Below are 13,753 nucleotides of genomic sequence, written 5' to 3'. Positions count from 1 at the left end.
ATTAGTCCTTAGCGATACATCCTAGCAGTATTTCCACCTCTTTCTCCGGAGCATCGTCGGATGTAAATGCTTCAAAGGCTCGTATGAACTGTTGAAACCAATGATCAGCTTGCTCGTGACTAACCACTCTGTCCGAGAAGAGGAATTCAACATCATAGCTGTAGGACTCTTCTCCTCGCTGCGGTGTCACCACAACAGTTAGGTCCTCGAGGTCCATACTTCGCTCAACCATGCTGGCCTCGCAATTGGCATCGCCGAGCTGAAAGCTTTTCCTCTCTTCGAAACCTCGATACTGGACGCTGCTTGTCATCCTCGCGTCTGCCGGCCAGTGATCCGGTGTGCATGTGCCCAAGATCTTGGTGAAGCCGAGTGTTTCGTATTTGGCAGACGCAGCTCGCTCGTCCTGGATCTGCTTCATCAACATATGTACCGTTTGTCTGGGCAGATGCTTCACCACAACGGGAACATCGTTCAGACAAGCACCGACAAGGTTGCGAACGTCGACATTTGAGTGGGGCGAAAGCTGCCGTCCAGAGACGACCTGGTCGAAAGCAACGGCACGACATGCCGAAGCTGAAGCGAGGACGTAACTCCACGCAGCTTCGAACACAGTGGCTGCTGTATAGCCAACGCTTTGCTTCAACATCAAGATTGCATGCCGATGACAATTCTGTGGCTCATGATCTTTTGTCTCCCTCTTGACGAGGTCGGTAAATGGTACGTCCCGGAGAAGCTGTGTGTAATATTCGATCGCCGGCTTTGGATCTGCCCCGAGTATCTCCTTGATGTAACTCGAATATTCTGGAGCAGGAGGTGTATTTTGATCATCGTAACATTGTTGCAGACTGGACCATAAATTAGGGATTGATAGTCCATCAAACTGAGCATGGGATAAGCGGAATACCAGACATTTTGCAGTATTCTCGACCAACAGTACAAAGATTTTGGTGGGCACCCGATCAATCAGAACGTCGCCTGCAGTCAATTCGTCGATGGTCGATTGCAGTGCCGATCGACTCTCGACATTCTTGAATTGCGGAATATCCTGAGCCTCGTTGAGGACAACCTGCAAGATCTGGCCATCCAAGTCGGTGAACAGCGTCCGAAGAATATCGTGTCGAGCTACCAGCCTCTGTAGACTGCTCTCAAGCTTGGCATTGTCAACCGTGCCAGAGAGATCGAGGATAAAGTGATACACGAACGACCTTTCCGGGCCTGTGGCAAGCTTGATCGCGCGGCTTTGCGAGTCTGTGGTAGGTAGAACTTCCTTTACCTGGTCGGCGGACAGATGAAGCCTCTGAAGCAAATGGTCTCGCTCAATTCCATCGATTGTCACATCCATAGCATGCCTGTCGCCATTGGTGACAGCCGCATTCTCCTCAGCATACTCAGTAAGAGATTGCAGGCTGTCTGCTCTGATGATGTCCGCCGGAGAGATCAAGAGGCCACGACACCGCAACTCTTGAGCTAGCTCAATCGCGCCCAGTGAGTCTCCGCCCAATACTGTAAAAGCAGAGCGACCATCCAGCTGGTCGGGCGCGATAGACAGGACCTGACAAACAGCATCGCGGACTCGGTCATCGATTTCCACGCTCGGCTGTCCCGAGCTTCGTAAGGCATTCTGTCTTGTGGACAAACTGCTTATATCAGCCGCCTCATACCGTGATGCCATTTCTCGGAGACCTTTCCTGTCGAGCTTTCCAGTCTGCGTGCGCGGCAGCTTGGACAGTGGCACAAGATAAGAAGGTTTCATGTAGGCTGGCAGAGAGTCGTCCCATGCTTTCACTAGGCTTTCCCTGACCTGTTCTAATTGCAATCTCTGACTCTCGCTCAAAGAAATACTCTTCTCGAAGAAGTCATCTCCAAGCGCCTCAACCCAAGTCGTAGCGACAAAGAAGAGAGCAATAGAGGGTCGATCCTGGCCTTTAGGATGAATGAGTTCAGCCACAAGAGGCGTCTTCTCGAAGCTCTGAATGGTGACTGCCTCTATTTCGCCCAGCTCGATTCTCTGACCTCGCAGCTTGACCTGCAATGGATCCGTACGTCCATGAACTTCGAGGCCACCGTCTTCGGCTATCCTTCCGAGGTCACCTGTTCTGAAGAATCTAGTTGTGCATGGCTTCTGACCACGCACCATCGGAACCCATCTTGGTACAGGAGGAAAGGCTTTGTTCGTGGCTTCAGGATTGCCCAGATACTCAGCAGCAAGTGCGTGACCTTCGACGATCACTTCTCCAAGCCAGCCAGGTGGCAAGAGACGATTATAATCCAAGGCATCGACAACCCAGTACTGATGAGCTGCTCCACGTCCCACATTCTTCACGGACTCAGTACTGTTGATTGGACAGCAGGTAGCTACTGTATTCGTTTCGGTCGAGCCATATCCATTGCAATTGTCGTGCGATGCTGCCCACGCTTTCGCGGTGTGTGAAGGTAGCGATTCTGCGCCCATTAATAATCTCTGTCGAGGGACAAATTGAGCAGGATCCTGCGCTGCCGCTACCGAAGACGAAATCACGAGCATATTGGTCTGAAATTTGCGCACACAAGCGGCGATATCTTTTGTTCGATCCTCTAGCGTGGCTATGCACAGACAGCCGCCTCTCAGTATCGTGAACAAAAGCTCGGGTATAGCTCCAGCAAAGATGAGAGGTGCGTTCTCGATCGTGCGGGTCGTGCGAGAGAATCCAAGCAATTCTGCTTGATGAAGAGCACCAGAACAGAAAGCCAGATGTGTGTGCACCGCTGCCTTTGGTTGTCCGGTGCTTCCAGATGTGAAGATTATGTATGCTGGAGACTCAGGATCCACGGAAGGTAGCGAGATCTCGGTATTGCCACTGAGGTCGTCCACTTCTGCTTTCATGCTTTCAAGCACTAGACTCCGCACATCGCCGCCCAGCTCGATATCAGGAGACAGGTCCCGCTGCGTGAGAACAAATGGAGCTTGAACCTGCTGCACCAGATTGCGAATTCGTGTTGGCGGATGCGTCGGATCAATAAACACAAATGCTGCTCCGGCTTTCCAAGTTGCTAGCACTGATATCACCACCCATTTCGAGTACTGAAAAAGCAGCGGCAGTACGGTACCAGGTCGTACACCTCGTGCTATCAAAAGTGCCGCAAGTCTTGTAGATCCCTTGTCCAGTTCCGCATAGGTCAGCCTGCCATCCCACGCGTCGACGGCAACATCCTGATGCCATTCTGCTATGCATTGCTGGAACAGAGCTGCGCCGTCCAATGGATTGGCCGGAGGCACTTCTTTGACAGAATTGTCGAGTAGCCACCTGATATCTTCCTTTCCCACTACCTCAATGCTTGAGACCATACACTCTGGTGGTGATTCACAGATCTGTCTGTAGACATGCTGCAAAGTCTGTTCGAAGGAAGTCGCATAAGACATGGAAAAGTCGCCTTGGATGTGCCAGCAGGATCCTGTAAGCTTGAAAAGAAGGTCTTGATCCTTGTCTGGCTGTCCGTTTCCCTGTTCATCGGTCCCGGAGACGTTCGATTGATGTATCGTCAGGTTCTCGATCTGGCTTATGAGGCTGCCAACAGCAACCTGCTCATCAATGTCCAAATTGAGTTGAACAGACCGCGAGCTGACAGCATTTTCGATATGAGCAGTGAAAGCCACATCAGCAGTCATTTGTTGCCGACTGCGTAATAGCGCACATGCCAACAGTATTCGCTCAATGGACTCATTGTCGCCGTCCTGGCTGGTGGCATCGATAGTTGCAGTTGCCGACATTGCTGATGCGGACTTGGAACCTGTCGGTGTGTCGAATCACAGTCGCTGAGTATAAACAGAGAGCACAGCTCCGAGTAGGTTTGTATGGCACGCCATAATCCAGGTCATTCATTCCGGGAAAGTGGCTCGAATGCGAATGAGTCTGCTAGCGTAGATCGAAACGCAGACTTGCGCTAACGCGAAACTTTCCACAAGTTGCGTCACCTCTGGAAGCAGACGCAGGGACGTCGTTAGGTTCCAGTGATCTGGAAAGCCTAGATTGGGTAAGGACGATCTCGTCCGAGGCTGGAGACCTCTTACCAGTCGTGTGCGTAATATCGCCGCCGGATTGTAAGACGCACTAAAGAGCATTTCAGTATGGTTCTTCTAGGCGGAAACACTGATGTTCGCGGACGATGTTTATGTTCTTATCAATCCGCATTCTCCATTCGCAGCAGCGGTTGCTCACTTGCAGATTCGATAGTCATGCGAGAATATGCGTCGATCACATACCTCCCCAAAATTCAGCAACGGCATTGCAGGAATGAGCATTCAAAGCAATGTCACTACGGCGAAGGCTCAAATGAGAACATAATGGTGCCCGAGTGACTTGTGTGATCGCTTGTGCTCGGTGTATTGTGCGCATCGACAGCCGCACGTCTGTTGTTTGGGCGTAGGTGGCACAGGAAGGATATGGATGCGAGGTAGAGAGACCTCGCCCAGCTAAGGCCAAACTTCGCAGGCGCGTCTAGTTGGACAGCTGCATGTGACGACCTATTCATTGGACAGTACCAGATATCCATTCCCACGTTACCAGTAGGTAAGCGTTTTCGTCGTTGTCCACTAGCACGGAGCACCATCTCCGTGCTCGGCCACATAGTTCTTCAGGCGGTCCGGTACAGTTCGTGCTACTCGTTGAGGAAGTCGAGTGAATGTGAAGGATTCTCTCCGAGGACACGGTGCTCCAGTCGACATTCGACAAGGCAGACAGATGGAAGCGGATCGTGAATCGAACATTTCGTCATTCAACTCCAAGGATCAAAAGTCGGCGGTGCCTGGCCTGTGTATTGACGCCGCAATACTTCCAGCTTAGGGTCAGTCTCCAGCTCCGTCAACCTTTTCTTCTCCCGGGCGGCCCAGACAACGGGAAACCTTGTTTTCACAATGGCTTCTAGCCAGGCTGCATCTTTGGCGTTGTTCTGGAGTCGAAATATATATGCAGCACGAAGGACATGTGCTGCGAATGCATTCTGTGCAGCGTCTCGAGCCGTGTTGATGCCGAGCTTCAGGTACTCAGATGTCTCATTCAAGAAAAACCTGGCATTCGGCTGTGTCGGGTGGAAGAGCATCGCAGCCGCTTGAGTGTATCTAAGGACTGGACCTTTCTTGCCAGCCTCGTTGGCACGCAGCACCACAGTAAACAGAGCGGGGTCGTAGGGTGGTACATTGTTGCTTGTAATCATAATTTGACCAGCCACGGCTGCAGCAAAAGTCATAGGCCACAAACGCCTGCCCGAGAAATCTTCTAATGCTCTGTGCAGAGTTCTCAGAGGCGGAACAACGGAATCAAAAAACTCACGCTGGGCGTTCATGATTCCAGGTACCCAAAGGTGGCGTCCGGGCTTATTCACGCGGCGCTTCGTGGTCGCCAATTCGTGGAGCAGCCATTTCCAAAGGAATTCCTCTCTGCCTTCGGCGACCAAGAAATAAGAAAGACGTTCCACAAAGATCCGATCCAGCGAAAGCTCGTCCCTGACATTCATGTCTTGGCCCCACAGCCAATGAAGGACTCTCCCGCCGACGTGTCCAGCTTCGCTATCGGAGCCTCGCTGCGATAGCGGCTTGATTTGCAGGTCATTTTTCAAGTGGTATACGCACGAGCGCGCATGCTCAGGTGTTGCCTGGCCCTGTTTCGAAAGAAGTGCGAACTGGTCTGGTAAGATCAGAGGCAGAGCAGCGGTCTCTCTTTCTTCTTTTTCTCGTCTCTGAAAAGCATACTCGAATGACGAATCTCCAGCCTTCCTTCTGGATGGAAACTCGACACGCATTGGTCTGTTAACATCGCTATCTGAATGGCTTTTAGGTGAACTCTGCCTTGTCGATGAGCATCTTGACGCGATGACCGATGACGCGACTCCTGGGATCGATGTAGGACAACGCGGAAAACATCTCCGTGAGATGCAGGAAGCAGACAAAGAGGCTCTTGTCCTGTAGAGCTGCTGGAAAGAACGTGACACGGAAAAAATAAGGCTGGTGACTGCAGACGATCAACTGGACTGACGAAGGGAGGAGGTCAAAATTTGCCAAGACTTCGTCCTGAGGCGGCTGGATAAAAGTTCAAGCGCCTTCTTGTGGGTCGCGTCGAGCATTCGCCTGCATCAGCAGTCAGGATTCATGTTCCACCACTTGCCACCCTACCGCTTCTTGTGGCTACTACACAAGCAAGAGTGAATCGCCCACGCGCCATGGGGGTCAAACCTTGCAAGCAGTCCCTGTCAAGATTCCGGCGCCGGCTCCGTTGGCCACAACGTCAAGCCATGCACGACAACAGGCAGAACGGCATGCAATGTCCGCAACGCCCTTCACTTGAAGCACAGAGAAGTCCTGGCCAATGTCGATTTGGCGAGGGCTGGACCGCGCGAGTTTCGAAGACGATATCGCCCAATTGCGAAAGTGTACTCATCAGCAGCCTCTCCCGAATGTGCATAGCACTTACGGGGCAACCTCAACAGCGGACGAGGAAACCAAATATCTTCTCCCACTGGGCGTGGAGACTCGCTTAGCCGAGGACTTCGCTTTCCTTGCTGCCGTCAGCAGTCAGCCAGGCAGCGTTGCTGCCGCAACGATCGCTCCAACAAAGGACGGCACCGGGCTTGCGGTCTCGCTGTCCGCGAACGAGGGCATATCTGAACGAGTCCGCCGGAGGTTCGAAGTCAGTTTCGCGCGTCTGCGACAATGCGCATCATGCAGTAAGTCATGTTCGAGCAATAAAATAGAGCTTATATCGTTGCAGCCATTTCTCGGCACTCCTGTGCGGAAGCTTGCTGTCGTGAGATGGTCGCTTTAAATCGCACTCGCATACAAGACCGTCTGAAGTTCAGGAAGCATGGCACAACGTTTCTGGTAGCGACCCGTCTCCAAGAATTGTCCGGCCAGATTGAAGCTCTGCAAGGCGTGCCCTCCACCGAAAAACGCGGCCTTCTATTCCAGGTCGAGGCACTTGTCACTTCGATCTCGGAAGTACAGGACTCACGTGTCAAGATCCAATATCATGACCCTACGGAGGAGGAGATAGATAGGCTGGTAAATGCCGCTAAAGCAGCATTCGAACTGGTCTACGGCAGCTCCTTCGATGTTAGCTTTGCGGAAACAAGTTTCAATGGTTGTTTGGAAAGTAAATTGCTGAGGCTGGGAGTACCCAAGCGTTTCAGTGAGCGTAGAGAAGTTAGAGCAGTCCAGAAACTGGCTGCGTACTGGAGGATCTGTTTATACCTCAGTGTTTGCGCAAGATCCTACCACAAGGCCTTTCAGGACTTGACACTGCACATTCTCCCTGCGCCAAAGCCAGAGATTTGGCCACTCAAGCACGGCAAAAAGCACTATGTCCACGCTGAAATACAACTTCTTGCGTATCACGAGACGACCACAGACATTACGAAGCCTCGAGCAATAGCTGCCAGCAAACGGCCATGCTATCTATGCAGCACCTTCATTCTCTCTCATGGAACCTACTCGATCCCGATCTCGCATGGCGAGGTTTACGAACAATGGACTATTCCCGACTCTCCAGCTTTCACTGACGAAACCCGTCTGATCATGAAGAGAGCCCTTCGGGCAACTGCAAAGGTCGTGCAAGCTGCGCTCGTAGCTCCAAAGCCCTCTCGACCCGTCATGCTACCACCGAAGCCACAGAGTTTGCTGGATTTGCGTATTCACGCCTTGCGAAAAGCGTCGATCTTTTCGTTGTGCACTGAGGCTGCGCGCAGGATAATGTCGCGCCCAGCTGACGAAAGGTGCAGCTCAACACTGGAGAGCCTGGAACACAAGTTATCACCATACAGCCAACAAGGAATCGAAACCATAGACGTCGGAAGCACCAACTTACAGCAGATCACGCACTCATGCAGCCCAACCTCCCTAAACTCTAACGAGACGTCTCCCAAAGCCTCGCGTGCAGATAATGCCTCACCTGCCCAACCAATTGACCAACACGACGCAGAGCGACGAGACTCGGCAATATCGTCAAGGAAGAACGATAGGAACGAAGGCAATGAGGTTCCGCCACCTCACGCGGCTGACTTGTCAGACACCTCGCAGGGATGTGTTGTTGGGAATGTCGCTACTCTGGATCAATATTCTTTGGAACAGTCCAAAGCAGTGTACAGGCTGGGGTCCGGAAGAAACAGGATAGAAGAGCGCCATGACTCGATCACAAAGACGAAACCAAGCAGTGCTTGGCTTGCTTTGGGCAGGTTGTCCGATAGTCATACCGGTGAATCCTCTGACTATCATGACAGTACCATGGCGAAACCGAGTTTGTTATTGCCAGAAAAGCAGGCTCCTCTTGATGGAGACAAATCACCTGCTCGGGTCCACACTTGTCTCGTTCGAGCAGATTCGACGAATATTGTGAGACACCACTGGCTCGAGCTCCATATCAGCATGGAGAATCTCAAAAACTCCAATATGTTGCTACAATTCTCTGGATCTAATGATGTGGCCCAGGCAACGCGTCAGACCATTCACGATGTCGATCTGTCGATCGGCGAAGAGTTGACAATATCGATAGACTCCAGCACTCGCGGGGCGGATATGCTGATGAAGTGCGCCGGAATGGACAATGTTGCCGTCAACCTGCAGATAGTAGATACTCAGCTCGTGGGAGATCGAGAAAGGGGAGGAGCGCGGAAAGATGAGTATGAAATCCAGGGAGTAGTAAATGCAATATAGTCTCACAGAGACACCTCCAATCAACCAGTAGCAGAAGTACGGAGCTACAGCGCTGCATAACTGTAGACGGCAGCCTTCTCTCCCATGCGCCGATAGCTGAGCGTGGCCCTAGAATTGAATTCGGGCCCTAAATCGCCCCCTACCGTATGCGAGCCCCGATAACAAGGTCGTCCATCTAGTCTCGAACAGGGCCGACCAGACACTCCAGGCTAACATAGATCTTGCGACAACATCCGAAGTGCCCTAAGAGAACAAAATTTCCGATCACGGCAGCCTATTCGCTACGCCTTAGAACAAGTCGAATTAGCAAAGAGCAACCTTAGGTCCATCGCCTTTAGTATGTCACAAAGTCGCTCCCACTTCTATATCCAGCATCCAAGCCCGCGTTTTCACGCAAGTATGCATTACAAAACAGAGGAGAACCACGCTCTGCAGATCGAATGGCGTACATTCTTTAAAGCGACTCTTCTCCTCCCAACAACGAGCCAAGCCGACCATGCAAGCTCCTATCCGGACCTTACTCGTACTCTACATATCTCTCGTGCTCGCACACCCCAAAGTCAATACGTGTCCGGGCGGCCCCGGCTCAAGCAGATCTTGCCCAGGAACAGATCCCGCACCTCAAAAATTATGTGATCCAGGCCACGTTGCCCTTTTCTACCAAGTGGAGGAATGTAACACTAAATGCAAGGGACTCGTAAGTCGTGCTACGTCCCGATAGTGCCTGCAGAGTTTTGTGGTTACTGAATTGTACTTTCCTACAGTGCAACGAGAAAGGTTGTTCGGGAAAATGTATAGTCACCCAAAAAGGCGGCGCCGGTTGTCAATGTGGGGATGGGAACTGATATTATCGATCTCATTTTGATCCTGGGACGGCTGTAGAAGCATATAGCCTTCAAGACGGCATTGAAAGGATCTTTACACTCGGTTGAGCGACAGCAAGATCACACGAGCACAGTCGTGGAAGATGTATGGCGATGTCTTGTATCAGGAACACAAGAACCACGATACCGAGGACCAGATGTTTCTCAACCAGCAATGTCCTCGACTCTCAACAATCCATCGGCCATACCAGCGGCAGCCCACCCAGCGACCTGCAGATTCGGGTTCCAAGCCACTGCCGTAACTGCAGTCTTCTCCTCATATATCGTGGTGTACAAAATCCCATTTCGTGCATTCGACGAAGGTGCCCCAATCACATTCTGCAGCGTAATCTTCTCAGCTTTGAAGCCTTCGACGAAGCGGGCGAGGCCAACTTTTCCAATGACAGCCTTGTCACCAGCATCGCTTGCCTCATCGTCATCAGCAGAAGCAGCGACCTCTTCCTCCGTAGGTCGTCTCCACTCGTGAGAGAACCATGTTTGAGACCAGAGCGTACTTTTGCCCCCGTCTGCAACGCGTCGTATCGGATTCGTACCAGAAACTTCTCCGCCCACAGTGCCGGTCAGGATAAACGGATGGCATTGACTGACGGCGATGCACGAGACATGACTTTTGCATTTCGTCAAGCCAATCGTCCCGAACCATCTTCTGAGCGGGTAAGCTCTCACAATCTGATTGTCCTCAGCACTCAATGCGCTCTTGACGAATTCGTGCCACAGTAAGACTGGCTGCCCAATGCGGCTTCGTGCAGAGAGCGTTGTACTGCTGGGACCAAAAGGATGTGGTTTCGACAGATCGGTAAGTGTCTCGAAGCCGTTCATTGACGTCGTCATGAGCATATGCGGGAAGCCAGGCCATCCGGATGAGATATCCATGATGTAAGAAGTGCTCAGGCTGCCATACAGTAACGGGCGAGGATTCTCTTTGGACGATCGAAGTGACACAGCAATGTCCCAGATGCCAACGCATCCGTTGGCACAGGCGACTGCCATTCGGGTCGAGCTGATCCAAGTGAGGCCTGAGCAGACAGTGTTTGGAGGTCGTACTTCGAAAGCGCACTTCTCGACCAGTACATATCCTGTGGAGTCGTCCGCTGGTGGCTTACCGACTCCCAGCACTCTGGCTGCGCCATCGCCTGATATGAATGCAATAAAGCCCATCACTGCAGTCTCTTTGGCTGGCACAGGACACCACTTGAGTGATTTGATGTCCCCAACTGCCATGCAGATAACTTTGCACAACCTTGGCGGTGTAGTCTTTGCGATATGCCCTGTCTTATCGGCCGTGAATTCCCAGATCTGTATGCTCGATTTGTATTCAGGCTGTGGCGAGAATGCGGGCGCGGATCGCGGCGGATCGCGTTTCGGGAGGACAGAGACGGCCAGGTAATGTTTGGCTCCGAATTGGCTGGGAGCCCAATCCATGCTCTGGATCTTCGCACCAAGATTGATGAGATAGCCAGTCTTGTAATCATTTGGAAGATTCTCCTTCCATTGCTGGCCAGGAGCTGGAACCTTCTCGAATGGCTGCGCGAGCGGTAGGAACTGCCCAGGCTGCAATCGATGTAGCTTCTGCTCTTCGATGCCTCCCATGACCACACATCTCACGCCATCTGTATTTTGTGGCAGGTACTCCTGCGTCTCATCTCTGGTCAGACCGCTGACAACGAGGCGCGCTACGAATGCCTCTTTGCCTCCGTCCTTGTGATACCACCTCCAATTCGCTTCCGCTTTGGCCATTTCTCGTTCGTATGCTGCATTAAAAGCAAATCCACCAGTATCGTCCTTCTTGGGTTTCCGGCTTGGAAAGCAGGCCTCCAAGCCCCACTTCGTCCTCGTTCTGAGCAGCGTTTCCCAGTCGTCCTTGGTGGGTCCAAAGTAATGCAGTCTCCTCCGAAGTTTCGACATGCGGTTGTGGATCTCGGCATTGTCAAGAACGCCTCTCGTGTAGGCAACGTCTTCTGCTGGACGGGAGCGCTTCAGCTTACGTTTCTGCAGCTTTGATAAAATTGGAGGCCCTGCGTGCGGTTCTTCAGCGATGGACATGTTGTCATCGAGGTCGCGCTCTCCAGCATTGCTATCGAGGTCGTCCTCCACCTCTTCCACAGCTCCGAGTTCCACGATTTCTGACATGTCATCGTCACTTGGCTCTGGTGACTCAGCACCAGTGTGAAAAGAGTCCGCATCGTCTTGATCCAATTCGTCGTCATCGTCGATCAGGCCCTCCTCGCCAGACTCCTTCTCAGACTGAAGTTCTTCTATGCCCTCGAAAGCGTCCACGGTATACCTCCTCCGCGGACCACTTCGCCGGGCAGATCTTAGTGAAGTCATGATGCTAAGAGAAAAGAGAACAGCGAATATACTTAGCTTTAGTTCCTTCTATGGACAACTTACCACTTACTGTGATGCCGCTGTTATTTCCACCTAAAACGCGAAAATGACGCGCCCACGGCTGCGCGGTCAGAAGTGTATGTGGTCTCTCGGCGCCAAAAACTCGGGCGCAGACTTCGGAGAGACTGCTCGATGGCGCGTCGAGTCTGTCCTGGTCTTGCGATTGCTTGACGCAAGGTTCTGAAGAAGTGGGAAGAGAGGTGAAGTGAAGGTTTGAGTTCGCCAATGTCGTTGGCTTGGCAGGGCAAGAGGCGCGAGGGACTTGGTGCAACGTCGAGCAATGCCGCAGCCAGATATGCCACCATGCGACAACACATTTCGAGCCGATTATGGCTGCCATCAGTCTGCATAATCCTCCTCTTCTCGGGCATAGCAACGGCTAGCTTGGGCGATCGTCTGCCAGAGTTCAAGCAATGTGTGGAAGTAAGAAGACATAGCATTCCGGGTCTTAGGAACAGAGGCTGAGAGACGACGACATAGGACTGCATAGAAGCCAATTGTGGCGAAGATGGGCCTAGCATCTGTGAGTATGCCTTTGTGTCAATATACTGCGACAATTGCTAAAGCTGCTCTTCTCCAGCCCTCCTCCATCGCCTCCTCTTCTGGACCTGTCCTTCCGAATGCGACTACGCATGCCAGCACATAGTTACCGATCAACGACTAAGCCGCGACCCTCCATACCTCTCGCCGATCGTCCAATTCCACGGCAAATGGCCCTTCTACCGGCTCTTCGGCATGCAAGAGCCTGCCTCCGTCCTCTTCTCTCTCCTCAACTTCCTCGCACATCAGCATGGTATCAGCAAGATCAGGGAACAGATTCCAGCTCGATATGCTCTGAGGAAATACTATCTGGGCTTTGGATACTTCGGTCTTGCTAGTTGGATCTTCAGCATGATCTTCCACACACGCGACAGTAACGTCACAGAGAAGTTGGACTACTTTGCGGCAGGAGCGAGTGTCATGTATGGGATGTTCTACACACCAATAAGGATCTTTCGACTGGACCGCAAGGACATATTTGGTAACAAGACGGGCACAGTCGTGCGGATGTGGACATTGCTGTGCGTCACGTTGTACTTGTGCCATATCGGATATCTCACATTTATCCGATTCGACTACACCTACAACATGGCGGCGAATGTGGTTGTTGGACTGATCCAGAATGTCATGTGGACATGGTTCTCGATCTCCAGGTTCAGGAAAGTCGGGAGGCTGTGGGCTGCTTGGCCTGGATTGATCGTGTTCTGGATCATCTTTGCGATGAGTTTGGAGCTCTTCGATTTCCCGCCTTGGAAGGGTATGGTAGATGCGCATGCGTTGTGGCATCTGGGGACAGTGGGTCCAACGATCTGGTGGTATAAGTAAGTGCTCTCACAATACACTCAACAGTGCGCTTGCTAACATAGACTGCAGCTTCTTGCTGAAGGATGCCCAAGAGGATCTGCAAGCTCAGCGCTTGAAGCAATAGCATTAATTCGCGTGTAGTCATTACCAGCAACCGAACTGTATGTGCGGTTTCACGCCACGCTACCGAAAGTTCAGTATTCCCACGTTCCTGCCGATCGCACCTGTTTCATGCGCTTGTCCACACTGCAGTCTACAGCTCCTCGACAGTACTCTACTACTGCGGAATTGTTTCAAGTCGTGCTCGTGGACGGTACGGCGAAAATGGTCTGCAGCTTTTGACATTCAATCGCTCCACTATCAACATGCTTCACGCAAGCAACTCGCAGCAGACTTATTATCAAGGCAAGCACGGTGCTTTCCAGGCCATTCTCAACATGCCCATCGTTCGCCATCTATC

The 13,753-nt window shown here is 52.0% G+C and overlaps 5 protein-coding genes across 5 annotated transcripts; 2 read left to right on the top strand and 3 right to left on the bottom strand.

Moving 5' to 3' along the window:
* Position 1: 1 nt before the first annotated feature.
* Positions 2 to 3,748, bottom strand: RHO25_003937 (uncharacterized protein; the record flags this gene model as incomplete). Its single annotated transcript, XM_023599399.1, has 1 exon — positions 2 to 3,748. One exon carries the CDS (start codon positions 3,746 to 3,748, stop codon positions 2 to 4), a length of 3,747 nt encoding a protein of 1,248 aa, XP_023455682.1.
* Positions 3,749 to 4,752: 1,004 nt separating this feature from the next.
* Positions 4,753 to 5,775, bottom strand: RHO25_003936 (uncharacterized protein; the record flags this gene model as incomplete). Its single annotated transcript, XM_023599398.1, has 1 exon — positions 4,753 to 5,775. The coding sequence occupies one exon, from the start codon at positions 5,773 to 5,775 to the stop codon at positions 4,753 to 4,755; it is 1,023 nt and encodes a 340-aa protein (XP_023455681.1).
* A 563-nt stretch (positions 5,776 to 6,338) lies between these two features.
* On the top strand, positions 6,339 to 8,677 carry RHO25_003935 (uncharacterized protein; the record flags this gene model as incomplete). The annotated part of the gene is made up of 2 exons (XM_065602475.1): positions 6,339 to 6,696; positions 6,741 to 8,677. 2 exons carry the CDS (start codon positions 6,339 to 6,341, stop codon positions 8,675 to 8,677), a joined length of 2,295 nt encoding a protein of 764 aa, XP_065458547.1.
* A 1,028-nt stretch (positions 8,678 to 9,705) lies between these two features.
* On the bottom strand, positions 9,706 to 11,889 carry RHO25_003934 (uncharacterized protein; the record flags this gene model as incomplete). The annotated part of the gene is made up of 1 exon (XM_023599397.1): positions 9,706 to 11,889. The coding sequence occupies one exon, from the start codon at positions 11,887 to 11,889 to the stop codon at positions 9,706 to 9,708; it is 2,184 nt and encodes a 727-aa protein (XP_023455674.1).
* A 363-nt stretch (positions 11,890 to 12,252) lies between these two features.
* RHO25_003933 (uncharacterized protein) lies at positions 12,253 to 13,417 on the top strand (the record flags this gene model as incomplete). The annotated part of the gene is made up of 4 exons (XM_023599396.2): positions 12,253 to 12,372; positions 12,430 to 12,472; positions 12,530 to 13,310; positions 13,363 to 13,417. The coding sequence occupies 4 exons, from the start codon at positions 12,253 to 12,255 to the stop codon at positions 13,415 to 13,417; spliced, it is 999 nt and encodes a 332-aa protein (XP_023455673.2).
* Between the last annotated feature and the right edge of the window lie 336 nt (positions 13,418 to 13,753).

The sequence above is a fragment of the Cercospora beticola genome, chromosome 2 (assembly GCF_033473495.1).
Source record: "Cercospora beticola chromosome 2, complete sequence".
Taxonomy (NCBI): Eukaryota; Fungi; Ascomycota; class Dothideomycetes; order Mycosphaerellales; family Mycosphaerellaceae; genus Cercospora; species Cercospora beticola.
The sequence above is the reverse complement of the archived record's forward strand: the minus strand, read 5'-3'. Positions and strand labels throughout refer to the sequence as shown.